Source organism: Hemicordylus capensis, chromosome 1 (genome assembly GCF_027244095.1).
Source record: "Hemicordylus capensis ecotype Gifberg chromosome 1, rHemCap1.1.pri, whole genome shotgun sequence".
NCBI lineage: Eukaryota > Metazoa > Chordata > Lepidosauria > Squamata > Cordylidae > Hemicordylus > Hemicordylus capensis.
The window spans coordinates 275,096,967-275,112,020 of NC_069657.1; the positions used below are offsets into that span (position 1 = coordinate 275,096,967).

Consider the following 15,054-nt stretch of genomic DNA (forward strand, 5'->3'; position numbering starts at 1 on the left):
CACGCAACCTCTTCACGTATATAGCACCGTAATATCACCTGCCTTTTCTAGCCGACACCGGACCGGAGCAATTCAAAGCAAACGCCAAAATTCGTAATTCGGAGGGTCTGGCTGCGCATGCGCCGGACGATGACGCCTCGCGAAGGAGCCAGTGGAGCGACGACCTCAAGGAGGCACAAACGGAATAGCACTATACAACACCTCCGGTTCTCAGTTAGATGAGGAAAGGAGCAACTGATGACGCGAAAGAACCCTTGGATAGGCTCCTCTATTTTGCGTTTGCGTCACGTCCTTGCCCCGCCAATGACAGCGTCCAGCTGGAAAGCCGAAGTGACGCGATAGGGAGCCCTTTCTTTTCTAAACAAATTCTATCTCTACGGCGGACGCGGGAAGAGAAACTCGACGAGGCCTGCGCATGCGCTCTGGCGTTAGCGGCAAAGGTGCTATCCTTGCTGCTTGGGAAGATTGTATGGGGTAGAGTAGCCGAAACTTCCGCTACTTACTGGACCGTGTGTCCGAAGGGGGCTGTGCAGCACAGAGGACGACCCCCTCACACACACACACACACACCGGTGCACTCGGGGCTCTGGAGTTGCTGCAGGACTCTTCAGCGTTTCCAACGGCATTTCCGGGTAAGTCCGTGAGTTGTTCGCTTTCGGTTAGGGCTCTTGACGAAGAGGTCAGCAGCGCTGTGCAGAACGAGGCGTCCTCGCCACCCGTCTTAAGAGTTTTCCCATCTGATCTTTTATTCTTGCAGAATCATCCCTCCCATCTCTTACTTGTAGTCTACAGTCCACACAGTGTTGCTGTGACTTGTACGCTGGATTGAGATGGGAAAGCTGTGGTATAGTCAGAGGCGTAACTAGGGAAAATAGCGCCTAGGGCGAGCACTGAAATTGCGCCCCTGTCCAAGCAGGAATGATGGGACTTGTAGTCAACAATATCTGGAAATCCCGGTTAAAAGGAACACTGTGCCATCTAGACGTGGTTGTGGATGAAAACCTGAAAACATGAGCCATCTCTGTAAGAGACTTAGAACAACACTCAGGAGTTATGCGAGGATTCCAAGTGTCATTTTCTCTGTCTCATCTTTAAAAAAAAAAACCCAAAAAACATGACTTTGTCCTAGAGCAGAGATTCTCAAACTTGGGTCCTCAGGTGTTATTGGACTTCCATAATCCTCAAGCAAAGGCCACTGAGGCTGGGGATTATGGGAGTTGAAGTCCAATAACACCTGAGGACCCAAGTTTGAGAATCCCTGTCCTAGGGGATCACCTGCGCAAACAGCCACTAGCAAAATAGGGGAAGAAGAAGGTGGTGGTGGTGGTTGGGTCTATATACCAGTGAATGATTCCTGCCAGCCTTTGTCTTATGATGACTGTTGGCTCATGATGGGGTATATGTGCATTCACCACACCGGTGCTTACTTTGACACCAAGAGGGAGGAGGATACATTAGTTTGCCACACTAGACAGAGGCATTTGCAACAGGAGCAGACAGCCAAGTTCTGCCAGGGCCAAAACCAGCCCCTTCCGGATTAAGAAATCATTGTAATTTGCCCCTTCCTGTCACAAGCAGTGTGCCGTGCTTTTATTATTGACTCTGACTCTCAGATATCCCAGTCATGGATGGAAAATTCAGGGTCAATTTACAAGAGACACATTTTCTACATGGAAGTTTCTTCTGTGCAGGTGTTGTGCAGAAACCCATGTGTAGTGACCGCCAGGGGCATAGCAAGGTTGAAATGGGCCAAGATGAGATTTTAAAATGGGCCCCCAGCCCCTCAAAGTCCAGGGCCTCCACACACCCCAGGCCCCCAAGGATTTAAGTCTGATATTTCAAAATACGTATGCTGCCTGGAAATACATTTCACTGAATACACACATGCACACTTCACAGTATATAGTGATATACATTGAGTACTATATATTTGTGCTACTTTTAATGCCTAGAACACACTAGCAACGCTAATTATTAAAATGCCCCCTCGCTGCAGGTTAGCAAAGGAGACTTTCAACCATGCAGGGTGAGCCTATGTTTGTTTTCTCAGAATTCTGAACAAATTCAGTCAAGTTTGATTCCAGGAGGTTTTTCACACGAGGCTTTTAAAGTGCTTAAACACACATCTCTGGAATGGAGGAGCTGCATTCACATGTTGGCCAGATTGACCCTGAAGTCCCTGCAAGTTATTGGAGAGCAGTTCACACACAAGAAAAATAAAATGAAATAAAATAAAAGCACAACACATGCTTCACAGTTCTCACTCACACCTTCTGGGTTGCAAAACAACTTGAACATAAGTGCATTTATAAATGAATGAAAGAATGAATGAATACGTAAATAAATATTTGTTCCAGAAGTTTTTGTAATTTTCTGACATGAAACAAGCCACTTATTGGCCTTAGATAGTTTTTGTTTTTAAAGCCAGCGCATTTTCCAGTCTGTTTTAAATTAAATATTCAGAGACTTCTCCGTCTCGCCCCACCACCCATTTCAAAGCCCTATGGCAAGTAGTTCCCTATATACGGGGGGGGGTAACCACAAAAAGGAATTCACAGCCTATCTTGCAAAAGCTCTGCTGCAGGGAGGGTCTGCTGCAGGGAGCTCTGCCAGCCTCCTTCCTGGCTTGCTTGCGGCCTGCCCAGGCTTCCGGGAGGCCTACTCGGAGGCCTCTCTGGAAGCCCCGCCGATCAGCTGAGAGGCAGGAAGAGAAGAGCTCTGCAGTTTGCAGGCTGCTGTGATCCTAGGCCTCATTGCCGATCCTAGGCCGGAGCTGGAGGCAGGTGGCTGAGGGGCCCTGGGGCTGGGCAGGTGGGCAATGGGGTGGGGGTGGCAGGAACTGGCGTGGCGCCCCCACCTCAGTGGCGCCTAGGGCACGTGCCCTGCCTGCCCACCCCCAGTTCTGCCTATGGATATAGTGGTTAGAGTGCTGGACTAGGACCGGGAAGACCCGAGTTCAAATCCCCATTCAACCATGAGACTTGCTGGGTGACTCTGGGCCAATCACTTCTCTCTCAGCCTAACTTACTTCACAGGGTTGTTGTGAGGAGAAACTTAAGCTATTGTTAACCAGTGTTGGGATGTGCAATAGTCTCCTGTGCTGATGGGATTTGTGATAGCTTTTCAAAACATGCTCAAGTTAAAATATTTTCCTGCTCAAGCTTAAGTTGATGTGATATTAACTGACATTAGTCTCTCTGTAACAGGATGCCGTTGGTTACTGACTGTCTCTCTGCGACAGAATGTAGCTTAACTACTAAAGTGTTCGCGGAAATGACTGTTTTGCTATACAGGTGCAAGACCTGGCTTTTGCTAAAATGCTGATACGCCAATATGCAGCGGGGCAGGAATTAGACACGTGTATAGGAAAGATACAATAAGAGCTATCTCAGCAAATCAAGGGTTGTAGGTCCAAGTGTATAACCATATATGGACATAGGTATCAGTTGAGCTAAGGTGTGCAGGTGCGAAAATAAGTTGTATACGGCATACTATATAAGGAGGTTGCCCTAAATTCTCTGGACTGCCACCACCCTTTTGAACTCTGTGTTAACACAATAAAGTTTGATTTGAAACTCGTGTTACTGGTGTCTGGCAAATTACCTAACCAAGAGACCCGAACAAGGGCAGGAAGGGAAGCCACCCCGGCTTACCCACAACACCGCCCAGAGACGAAAGTTTGGGGCAGTGTACAAATGTAATAAATAAATACTTATATTTATTTATTTATGTAGTACACCGCTCTGGGCTCCTTGGAGGAAGACCGAGATATAAAATGTAAGATAAATAAATAAAATAAGTGCAGCTATTACAAGAAGGCAACCATGTGCCGTTTCCCTGTGGCATTGGGGCTTGGACTGCAATCCTAAACACACGTAATAGGGAGCAAGGTCTATTTCATTCAATGGGATTTACTTCTGAGGAAACATGCTTAGGATTCACAGTTGCACCAACTCTTGATTTTGTGTGATGTCCAAAAGCAGACTTCTTAAATATAATTCTGCGTCATATATTTTTAAAGCTTTTTTGGTGGGTGGGGTGGGGGAGATGACAAGTACAGGCATAGAGAACTTCATTTCAAAACAGATAACTTTTAAAAATGTTCTCTCCAGTCTTGTATTATAGTTGGAATTATCCAGTCAAATTTAAACCCTTTTAAAGGCACTATCTTAATGGGAGAGTTAAAACATGTGCTTAAAGTTTTCACATGCAATAAATGGCTCTTAAAACTTTTGCTGGATCATGCATGCATGCCCATGTTTAGTTGATGTGTTGAATCAAATAGCTTTTCTTTTATCTGATATTTGTTAGTTATGGCGAAGAGAAAAGAGAGAAGTTTTTCACCCCCAGGATCCAGCAAAAGACCTAGACAAGAATTTAGAAATGTCTCTGATGATGATGACCCTAGTGAAGAAGAATTGCAGAGTGATAGCTGTTCTGGATCTCAATTGGTAAGCTAGAAGTGTCACAATGCAGGTTCTCGAGCAGAAAGACCAAGGCAAAATGTAGATGCATGGAGTCTAATTTATAAAGCAAGTCTAACGTAGGCTATTGTGTAATGTTTTTACTGCAATGTGACATGGAAGGTAAGGATTGCTTTAAGTTGCAATTTCTGGCCTTTTTAGAAAAAGAAAACTGTAAGCATCTTAATTTCTATCTTAAATTTAAGGTTTTTAAAAATATGTATCCTTATCAGCTTAAAGTTGTTTACATGAGGAAAACTGCCACCTCTGCTCAGGGTTGTGCCCAGTGTTCATCTTCTACTCCAGTTGTTGAGATCATGAGCTTGTGCACAATGATCAGTGATCGTTTTTTGTTAACTTAACTATCTTTGTAATGTACCTGTAGGCATCAGGAGACGTTGGGATAATTGAAAGTATCCAGCTAAAAAACTTCATGTGCCATTCAATGCTGGGTCCCTTCAAGTTTGGATCCAATGTCAATTTTATAGTTGGAAACAATGGAAGTAAGTGTGCACTTATTATCTTCTTTAAGCAAAACCATAATATTGGCTTTGTATCTATGCCACAACATAGTTCTCATTTATTTATTAATTTCTAATAGTAGAAGGCACTCCAAAGGAAAAGCACCAAAATATGTACACAGTAGAAGAACACCATAATAAAACCAACATAAATACAAATTTAAAACTTCAAAAATCCAAGCTGATATCAGACTAATTTTAGCACACATGGAAAAATGCCCCATGTTTGCAGTGTGGGAGAGGTGGTTTTCATTGATCTCCCCTTCCCTTTGCAACCCACTCTGAATCCCAAAAACATTTCCTTCATTCAAGGGAAGATGAATGAGAATTGCTCCTCCCACACTGTGCATGCAGATTGTTCTTCTGTGTGCCCAGCATTAGTCTGGATGTCAGCCACAGAATGGAACTCTATTTCCAGAATGGAACTCTCATTGTTCAGAAAGGAGCAACGTTAGCAACTCCCCATTGCTGGACAAAATAAGAAATGTGTACTAATTTCCTGAATTTCACAAGAGAAGAAAAGCTTAACTTGTGAACTTGGCACAGCTGAAAGTCACCTGCTCTAGGCTGGTTACTAGAGCAGGTTTGGTTTTTAATTCAAAGTTTATTGCTAAAAAATATAAAGCAAACCTATACAACAGAAATCAAAGCCAGTCAACCTACATAGACAAAGTAACACAGTGGGCTGATACAAATGTCCCAGTAAACTCTGGCTTTTTGGATCATTAACTAGCCTGTAAGAAGAGCCAAGCCCAGGAGCTTGCCCCTTCTTTTCCCCTTCTCTGTTGTACATCTGCACAGTTCTGCTTGTTTTGCAGTCTGAGAATCTGTAGCAGGATGTTGCATTTAGCAGTAACCAAAAAAACACTTGGGTTTCAGCAACAGAAAGTTCTGTTTATGTGAAAAGGGAGGAGGTGTGTTCAAGGGCATATACAGTGTGTTTACAATCAGAGTGGAACATCTGCTGAACAAATTTTGTGAACAGCCATTTTGATTATTATTATTTAATTCCATTTTCTTTGAAGCAACCGTTTTGCATGTTGCTTTTTGGAACAAGAGAGTTTTGCTTTTTAAAAAAACTTCTAGGTTTCTGGAATCTTTATATTTATGGGAGGAAAGGAGAATTTCTTGAAACTGCAACTGATGGTTTTAACCTGTTTAATAGCAAGAAGTTTTTCAATGTAGCTTGTATGCAACTTTAAGTGAACTACTTTGGTGAAACCTATTCGCCAATGCTTTTGAAATTTCCTTTGACTTTTGATGATAAAGGGAAGGAGAAAAAGAATATGTTGTTTTATTTCTGTCTAAACTATTTTTTTAGCAATTAGTTCCAGAAACATATTTTCTACATTCTGGGGCCAGATTTCTAAACTGAGATAATCTATAAATTCTTGGCAGAAATAAGCTTCCAGGTAGATGAATCTGTATCGATCACTTTTTCTTATCTCCCAATGCAAATGACAGACGATCCAATTCTTTCCTAAGACCTCAGCCTGTGTGCCAGGAAAGGATCTGAGGGAAGAGAGGGGATCGGTGGTGATCACAAATGCTGCCATGACTAAGTGAGCTAAGCCTAAATTCTTGGATCCCTGAAACTGCATGAACTGTACTCAAAACACAGATTTCCAGTTATGCCATGCATGGGGGATGAGCTTTGGTTCCCGTTCCTTTATTCTACAGAAGTTATAGCAAACTTCTTCAATAATCAGAACAGCTGTTGCTGTGAAACTCTAAATTTTCCAAGTGGGGAAGAGGAGTATTTCTTCATATGTAAAAATGAATCCTGGGCTGACAGCAGTCTACTCTCATGCAAGTAAAATTATAACATGTACACATACTACTTAGGCTGCGTATATAATCTGTTCTTTTAATCTCTGATAGAGAGTCAATATGCAGTAAAAATATGCAGAACCTTTGACTGGATATCCCTATCTAAAAGGATAGAATTTCATTTGTAGGTGTTTGAGTCTACCATTGGCAGACTGTCCATGAGGAAATGTTACGTTTGATGTTATATGTAACATATATACTATACTAATACTTTGTATTTTAAGCAGTGTTTGTATGGTATATAACATAGTTTCTCCAGAATTTTTTAAAAAATGTGAGCAAGTTGTTGCCAAAAAAATTTTTTTAATTGAATTTTGTTTTATGCTAAGGAATATACTGAAAAACAGTTTGGAGAAATTCAGGGGTTCCTAATGCTTGTTCTTTCAGGTGGGAAGAGTGCAGTGCTCACTGCTCTTATTGTTGGCCTTGGTGGAAAAGCTATCATCACAAACCGAGGAACATCTTTGAAAGCATTTGTAAAAGATGGACAGAGGTAAGTAAAATGGTTGTGTGTCGATTGAGTTGCTGCTGTTAATGCTCAGTGGTGACTGTCTTATCATCTTGTTCTAATCTGTTGTTCAGCAGCTGTTGATAGCTCAAGTTAAAGGTAATTTTATGCTCTAATTTTAATTTAAGGTGCAAATTGAATTAAAGTAAATAAATGTGCTACGTGCGAATGTGCTGGGTGACAGGACCAGCTGTATTCATTGCTGCCACCTGGCAAATTTCAGAAGGCAAGGGAAGTGGGTGGCTGTGGTACCCCAGGTGGTCGCCTGGGAGCTGGAGTTGGAACCAAGCTAGTTGAGGTGACTTGGAATTTCAGCAGGGTTTGGGTTCAGCTTGTATTTAGACTGGAAGTTCACTGGAGAAGGTTGTACTCTGAACCCCCCGATTTCAATGGTATAGCTAGTTAGGAGGATGGTAGTAATTTTTGCTTAGCTTCAGGTCTTCCATGTTCTTTACATCTAGCATATTATTTCCCTGTATTTGATCAGAGGTAACAGGCAGACTTCTATGTAGCAGAACCAGATATTATTCTTGCCTGAATAATAAGCTTTGGTTTACAGTATAATCAGGCTATTCCCATGATCGCCCAAAAGCAGGCTAAGGGAGCCCAGCTGACTTTGGGGTAATAGTCTGCTGCAACACGAGCTGCACGACTCCCAGCAGCTAACCTTGTTAAATCCTCCTCCCCTTAAATCTTGGTGTGTTTTTTTTTAAATTCGGTGTCGCTGTAGCATGTGGCGACACATGAGGAGACCTCTGCAAGCAGCCTCCCGGGCTCGGGGATCTCCCCAGGATGCCCTGCACAAGCGCAGAGGGCATCCTGGAACTTCCAATCCCTGGAATGACCCCCACGTGACCCCCAATCCCTGCAGCCCCCGCCGGCTCTGTGACGGAGCTGGCAGTCGTGTGGGTGGCCGAGGGCTGCCTTTTGATCGTCTGCGGGGAGAGTGGGCTAAGCCCGCTCTCCCCGCAGACCTGGAAGAAGCTCTTCTCGCCAATCGTGAGAAGGGCTTCAGTGTCATCTTTCCATGTGCTCCCCTTAGTTTTATGCTCATTCAAGACAGTGTTGGCGCTTCTGTAGGTTCAGATTTGTTCTGCCTCAGTTCATAACTGGAGACCTTCCTGGAGTCAGCATGGTGTAGTGGCTAGAGTGCTGGACTAGGACCGGGGAGACCCAAGTTCAAATCCCCATTCAGCCATGAAACTAGCTGGGTGACTCTGCGCCAGTCACTTCTCTCTAACCTACTTCACAGGGTTGTTGTGAGGAGAAACCTAAGTATGTAGTACACCGCTCTAGGCTCCTTGGAGGCAGAGCGGGATATAAAATGTAAAATAAATAAAATAAATTTTAAAAAATGAATTATAGGCTAATGAATAAATAATGAGGCTATTCACAATAAAGGAGCCCAACCCGGTTTTGCTTGCGCGCGTGAATTGCTGGGATCGGGCGAATCTTGGCAGCACCATGGCGGCAAACCCACCTCAGAAGCCTCCCTTCAAAATGAGGTTAGGAGAGTGTGTGTTCCTTGTGTTCCTGCTCGTGGCAGCTGCAGGGAGCCTGGGGAGGGGGATCATGATCCCTATGATATACCGCACAGTCACACGGGGCATTATGGTATTTCCGGGGGCCGAGACAACATATCCCAGCCCCTGCCCCCACCCCACTGCCTGGGAATATGGAGAATCGCCCGGGCGTGTGGAGAGCACGCCCAGCACAGGAGGACTGGTTGTCTGGGGGTAAGGTAAGTCTAACCCGCCTTCCCTGCAGCCCGCTCTGGAGCCCTTCTCACAAGTCATGAGAAAGGACTCATTGAATAGACGTAGTAAGCAAGATTTGGCCACTCTTGGATAAAAGATGGTTCCCTGAGTGTATGCATTAAGTAGGTTAGATGTTAACTCACTTTGTTCTTCAGCTCTGCAGATGTTTCAGTAACTCTACGAAACCGAGGTGAAGATGCATTTAAGCCTGAATTATATGGTGACTCTATCACTGTAAATCAACACATAAGCCTCGAAGGACATCGTAGCTACAAGCTGAAAAGCAGCACAGGTTTGGTGCTACAATACTTTGTTCTAAATTAAGTTTTCAAAATGCTTGCACATATAGAAGGAAGCCAATGTGAATGAGCCTCTTTGGGGAAAAGGTACAAAAAATTGTAATTGCTACTCCCCCCTCCCCGCCGTGTGTGTGTGTGTGTGTGTGTGTGTGTGTGTGTGTGTGTGTGTGTGTTGAGTGCAGCATGGTATTCAGTGTTCCCTCTAAGGCATGTGCACATGCCTGCACTCACAAGTTTTTAATGTCCACTCAGTTAATTTTAGATCCCGCTTAGGTTGAATCAGGAAGGCCCCATTCTGGATGCATGTGTGTACACACTGCCTTGATACTCTCACCCAGAACAAAACTCATTCTTCACACAGATGAAAAAAAATTAGAGAGAACACTGATGGTATTCTGTACATTCGTACCTGCTGATGTTGGTTGGCTATATCGACCAGCTCAGGAACTGTCTTACAGTGCAATCTTACCACTCCCAAATCCTCTCCTGCACCAGTGGAGCCTGAAGATCTGCCGGTGTAGCTTTAACTCCTAAGCTAGCAAGATATTGCCAGTTCAAGGGGCGGGGGGGAGTAGGAGGATGGGCTGATGGAGATGGTGGTAGGAAGGAATGGCACATAGGTGGGTTCCTGTGCTCCCCAAGCATTCATTCTCATCCCTTGCAGCAAAAGAGGTGTTGGAAATGAAAAGTCTCAGTGCAGTTATGCAGCTCTCTGTCCCTTGGCTTTCAAAGGCCAATAGGACAAAAGGGTTGGCAACCATGGCTCCTCTGTTACAGTGTCAGAACTCACTTCACAACTGATATTTTTCTATAATGGCCATGACACTTCCTGCTTCATCTCTGTTCCTCTGATAGTTAGCTGATAGCCCCCATCCCTGCTTGTTGTTTACTTGAGTTAGCTTCAAGATGAGATGAGGATGAGAGAGGAGACCTGGTCTTGTGGTAGCAAGCATGACTTTGTACTTAACTAAGCAGTGTCCGCCCTGGTTGCATTTGAATGGGAGACTTGATGTGTGAGCACTGTAAGATATTCCCCTCAGGGGATGGAGCCCCTCTGGGAAGAGCATCTAGGTTCCAAGTTCCCTCCCTGGCTTCTCCAAGATAGGGCTGATGAGAGAGATTCCTGCCTGCAACCTTGGAGAAGCCGCTGCCAGTCAGCTGAGCTAGACAGACCTATGGTCTGACTCAGTATATGGCAGCTTCCTATGTTTCCATGAGATGGTGTGTGTAGAGGGTACCCATGGTTGCTGAGGGTCTGCATCTTGCTCATTGTTTTGCCTCTGGAGCACTAATAAGGGCAGTGGGGCTCATTGACATTGGAGGGAGTCAGGCAGGCAAGGGACAGGTCTGGGCCTGTCAGTGGCCTGAGGGGAATGAGCAGCAATGCTGCTGGCGGCGGCAGTGAGGAAGGGCATGGTCAGGTGCTGCTGCTGCTTCTGTGGGAAAGAGCAGGAGTGGGGCTCAGGTGTGGGTGGGGAGGTCTCTGGGGATAGGGGGCTTCAGCTTGGCCAATAGGTGACAGCAACACTGCAGCCGTGAACAAGAGGGGCGAGGGGGATGGAGTAAAGGGATGGAGGAGTGACCAAGAGGGTTGAGGGGGATGGAAGCAACTGGATGGAGCAGGATCAGGAGTGCGGCTTAGGTGAGGGTGGAGAGATCTCTGAGGTGAGGGGGGCTGTCGCAGGGAGTGAGGGGAGCAATTACATACTAACGCGCAGGGTTAAGCTAGTTTAACATATTTGTATACCGTCCAAAACTCAAGTCTCTGGGCGGTTTACAAACCAATACTACAAAAAATAAAAAGGGCAAAACATTACAATAATTTAAGATTTAACACAACATTAAAACTATTAAAACAATATCTAATTAAAAGCCTGGATGAACAAATGTGTCTTGACTGCCTTTTTAAAAGTTGTAAGAGATGGGGAGGCTCTTATTTCATTGTTAAACTATTATTTCTGTTGTTGAACTACCATTCCCATCATCCCTACCCACAATTTATTGGTTCCCAGAGGAAAGGGCTGGAAAGAGCAGAGAGAGTGCAATATGGCAACCAATCAGATGTAATGTGCGAGACGTCTTGATTTCACCTTGGCAGCTCTTATTTCCTAGATTAAGCTGCCTAATGCTTTGTAAGGCTAAAGAAGGGGCATGCCATGGTTAGGCCCCTGAGAGATTAGTAAGGGCCTATCTGGGTCGTCTTTCTGTCTACTTTTTGTCTGTGTGTTGTAGCCCTCTTTAAATGCTTTTGCATTGTGAGTGGGATGTGAATTGGGTAGTTGCAACATTTGGAGGCTGTTCTCACGTGCAGCCTAACCCAGGCTAGGGAAGCCTAGCCTGGGTTAGGCTGTGTGTGAGAACCGCTGGGATTGAGCCCAATCCTGGTGGGGCAGCGCCACCTAGCCTGGCTTTTTAGCCTGACTTTAAACCAGGGTTTAAGGAGCAAGCACTCCCTAAATCCAGGCTCTGGGATTGTGTGACTACGCAGGTGGCTTGCAGCCTGTGTGGTCACAGAGATTGGAGGAATCCCCAATGCATTGTGCACAGTGCATTGTGCAATACCCGGAGGCCGGGACACATCATCCTGACCTCTGGAGATCGGGTCATGTGGGAGTGTAATCAGTGCTTGCAGCAGGGATCATTCACGGGGGCGGTGGGTTGGGGGAGGTAATGACTGTGCAACCTTCCACCCAGTCATGTGAATAGCTCCATTGATTGATCCTCCTGTTCATTTCTAATCTGGGAACCTGGTTGATGTTTCAGTAGAGTTGCCATGAATGGGAAAATCTGTTGAAACTGTTAAATTTCCTTGTTTCTACAACTATTGTGCTCTTGACTTGACTATTGTAAGTATATAGGATTGTGACTGTTACACCCATGTTAGCCCTGGGGATGTACACGAACTAGGGATGTACACGAACCTGTTCGGAGGCCCTTTTACGAGTCTCTGAACAGGTTGGACACTGGCGGTTATGAAAGTTCAATGCCGGGGGGAGGGGTCTGCCTTTAAGGGCAGGGGAGGGTGTACTCCCCCCGCCGGCCACGTTTTCCCCTGCCAGCACATGGTTTCCTAAAAGTCTGTTGGACTGGCAGCGTACTTCCCTGCCGCCCCGTTGCCCCCTTTACTGGAAGTAACCAGAAGTACTTGGCATGCTTGTGTGTGTACGCATGTACCTTGGGTGTGTGAACACCTGACACGCACAGGCATGTCAAGTATGGTTTTAGGAAACTGAGCGCCGGCAGGAGAAATGTGGCGGGGTGGAGTGCACCCTCCCCCGCCTTTAAAGTTATCCCCCTGCTTCGAACTGGCCCCCGCCATGCACATCCCTATAGCAAACTGGCCTGTTAAGTGATTTCACACACACACACCCAAATTTTCCTGTTGCCATGTAAAAGCCATTTACAAGTCCATGCCTGAACATTAACATTACATGTGATTTGGTTCATTTTATCTAAATTATATTTGGAAGTTCCTACAATTCTTTGTTAAGGTGGTGCCTATTGTGAGTATGTGTGCTATATACAAAAGGTATAATTTAATCTGAGCTACATAGTGAGATTTGTTTTAATGCTTACACTACTAATTACGTTCTATTCTTGCTTATGTTCAGGTGCCTTAATTTCTTCTAAGAAGGAAGAACTTATTACAATTCTGGATCACTTTAATATACAGGTAATCCAAAAACTTAATTCTACATAGCAGAACACCTTTCTTGCATTATTTTTAAAAATGGCTTAGGCAAAACAGATAAGGACCCAACCAACCTTTGGGGCTTGTGTTCAATTATTGGGTGCTCTGTTCTGTTTTCCCTCTGAACTGTATTTTAAAGTGCCCTGGCACTTAAAGCTCCTTTAACTTCCTACTTTAAGAAGTAGTTTGCAAATACTTTTTCAAGGCTCAAAATAAAATAACATAAATGTAATAAACATACATGACTGTGTTGTAATATTGGAATAAAAAGCTCTTAATTTCAGGATGCTTTAATGCAGCTATAGAATTGAATCTCCTGTGTTGTGATAGAAGAGAAGAGTTTTTGAATCGCTTAAATATTAACATTGGTGAACAGTAAGAGGCTTTTGTTGTTGCAGGTAGATAATCCAGTGTCTGTACTCACCCAGGAAATGAGCAAACAATTCTTGCAGTCTAAAAATGAAGGAGACAAATACAAGGTAATATGATTTGTAAACTATAGGGCATGACCTTTCCAAAGAATATTAGAGTTGTAAGTTGTAAGGGGTTTTTTAATAAGAAAAGATCTCTATAGGAATTTAAAGGAATGGAGGGATCAGAAGTCTAGGTTCTTGTTCAGTTGTTGCCCGCTGACCCAAAGGAACCAGGCTACGTGAGTTATGAATTCAAAGGTTTATTCTCACCAGGCCTGACAGAAGTAGAGAACAAAGGCAATCCCGTGGTCACACAGATATAAGGAAACAAAACGGCAAGGAGTTGAGGCAAATGAGGAAGCACAACTAGAAGCTGTCTAGCATGTCAGAAGAAGCTACACCAGACCCTGGGCACCCCCTTTTTTGTAACCTCCCCACCCCGGTCACCTCTCACCTAATTAATCCATGCCCGTGTTGATTTAATAATGATTGGTCAGTACTTTGAAGGTACCTTTTTAGTTGGTCAGATGCATCACCCCATGAATTGACATCAATCAAATTACCATTGTGCAGGTCATCCCCTGTATTCGGCCAATATTCACCTGGTACTATCTTCCTGTGTGGATGGTCACCACCCATCTTGTATTTGACAGTTGCATTCGCATGCACACACACACAGAAAAAGGAGAGAACTTTGCTTTATAGAGGCCCAGCATTGGCCTAAGCTCATGCTTCCCTGAAACTCTGGTCAAGCCAAATGGCCAACTTAGCCATCAGATGTGGCCTATCCTAGGATCCTACAAAGTGACCTTGGAGTTCTTCTAATCCAACCCCTTGCTCAGTGCTGGGAACTGCTTCTGAATGCCTAACCAATGGCCATGTAGCCTGTTTGAAAACCCTTAGAGGCGGAGTGCCTACCACTGCCCCAAGCTACACGTGGAAGCAGCCTGCCATCTAGTATGGGGAATAGGAGATTGGTGTGTGCCATCCTTTCAAATTATTTGAGTCAAGTTCTTGCCATAGTGTGACAAGGAAGGACTAGATGGGGATGTGGAAATGCACATAATTCCTGCTGCTTCTGTAAATCTCCAGCTGCATATACTGTTTGTGGGGGAAGGACTTGATTAAACTCTTTGGGGTGCCTGGATGCAGTTATAAAAAGTTCATAAAAGTTATAAAACATAAACTTTAATTTTGTTTAGTTCTTTATGAAAGCAACTCAGCTAGAACAGATGAAAGAAGATTATTCATACATCATGGAAACGAAAGCAAGAACACACGATCAGGTGGAACAAGGAGGAGAGGTATAAAACATGTTTAGTGGTTTGTAAGAATAACATAGTACAGTATCAAATACAAAAAACACTTTTGTGTGGTCTGGATACAAAATGGGCTCAATGTTCTTTCTAATTTTTTTCATCATTGTGTGGAATGAATTTTATTCTGGGTGGCAGTATCAAGGCAGTGTGTGCACACATGTATTCAGAATGGGGCATTCCTGATTCAACCTGAGCGGGATCTAAAATTAACTGAGTGGACATAAAAAAACATGTGAGTGCACACGTCTTAGAG

The 15,054-nt window shown here is 44.3% G+C and overlaps 1 protein-coding gene across 4 annotated transcripts in view; it reads left to right on the plus strand.

Moving 5' to 3' along the window:
* The first annotated feature begins 208 nt into the window (after positions 1-208).
* The window catches only part of LOC128340339 (structural maintenance of chromosomes protein 6-like), an 81,854-nt gene continuing 67,008 nt past the window's right edge, over positions 209-15,054 (plus strand). For 2 of the 4 annotated variants that reach the window (XR_008313628.1, XR_008313626.1), the window contains exons 1-8: positions 210-632; positions 4,312-4,451; positions 4,849-4,966; positions 7,202-7,307; positions 9,235-9,371; positions 12,990-13,051; positions 13,468-13,548; positions 14,685-14,786. Coding sequence is in view for 1 of the 4 variants with exons in the window: in XM_053285329.1 (XP_053141304.1) it covers positions 4,314-4,451; positions 4,849-4,966; positions 7,202-7,307; positions 9,235-9,371; positions 12,990-13,051; positions 13,468-13,548; positions 14,685-14,786 (744 nt within the window). In the remaining 3 variants the exon portion in view is untranslated. Of the gene's footprint in view, positions 633-4,311; positions 4,452-4,848; positions 4,967-7,201; positions 7,308-9,234; positions 9,372-12,989; positions 13,052-13,467; positions 13,549-14,684; positions 14,787-15,054 lie in introns of all 4 variants that reach the window. The other 2 variants (XR_008313627.1, XM_053285329.1) reach the window with 2 other exon arrangements.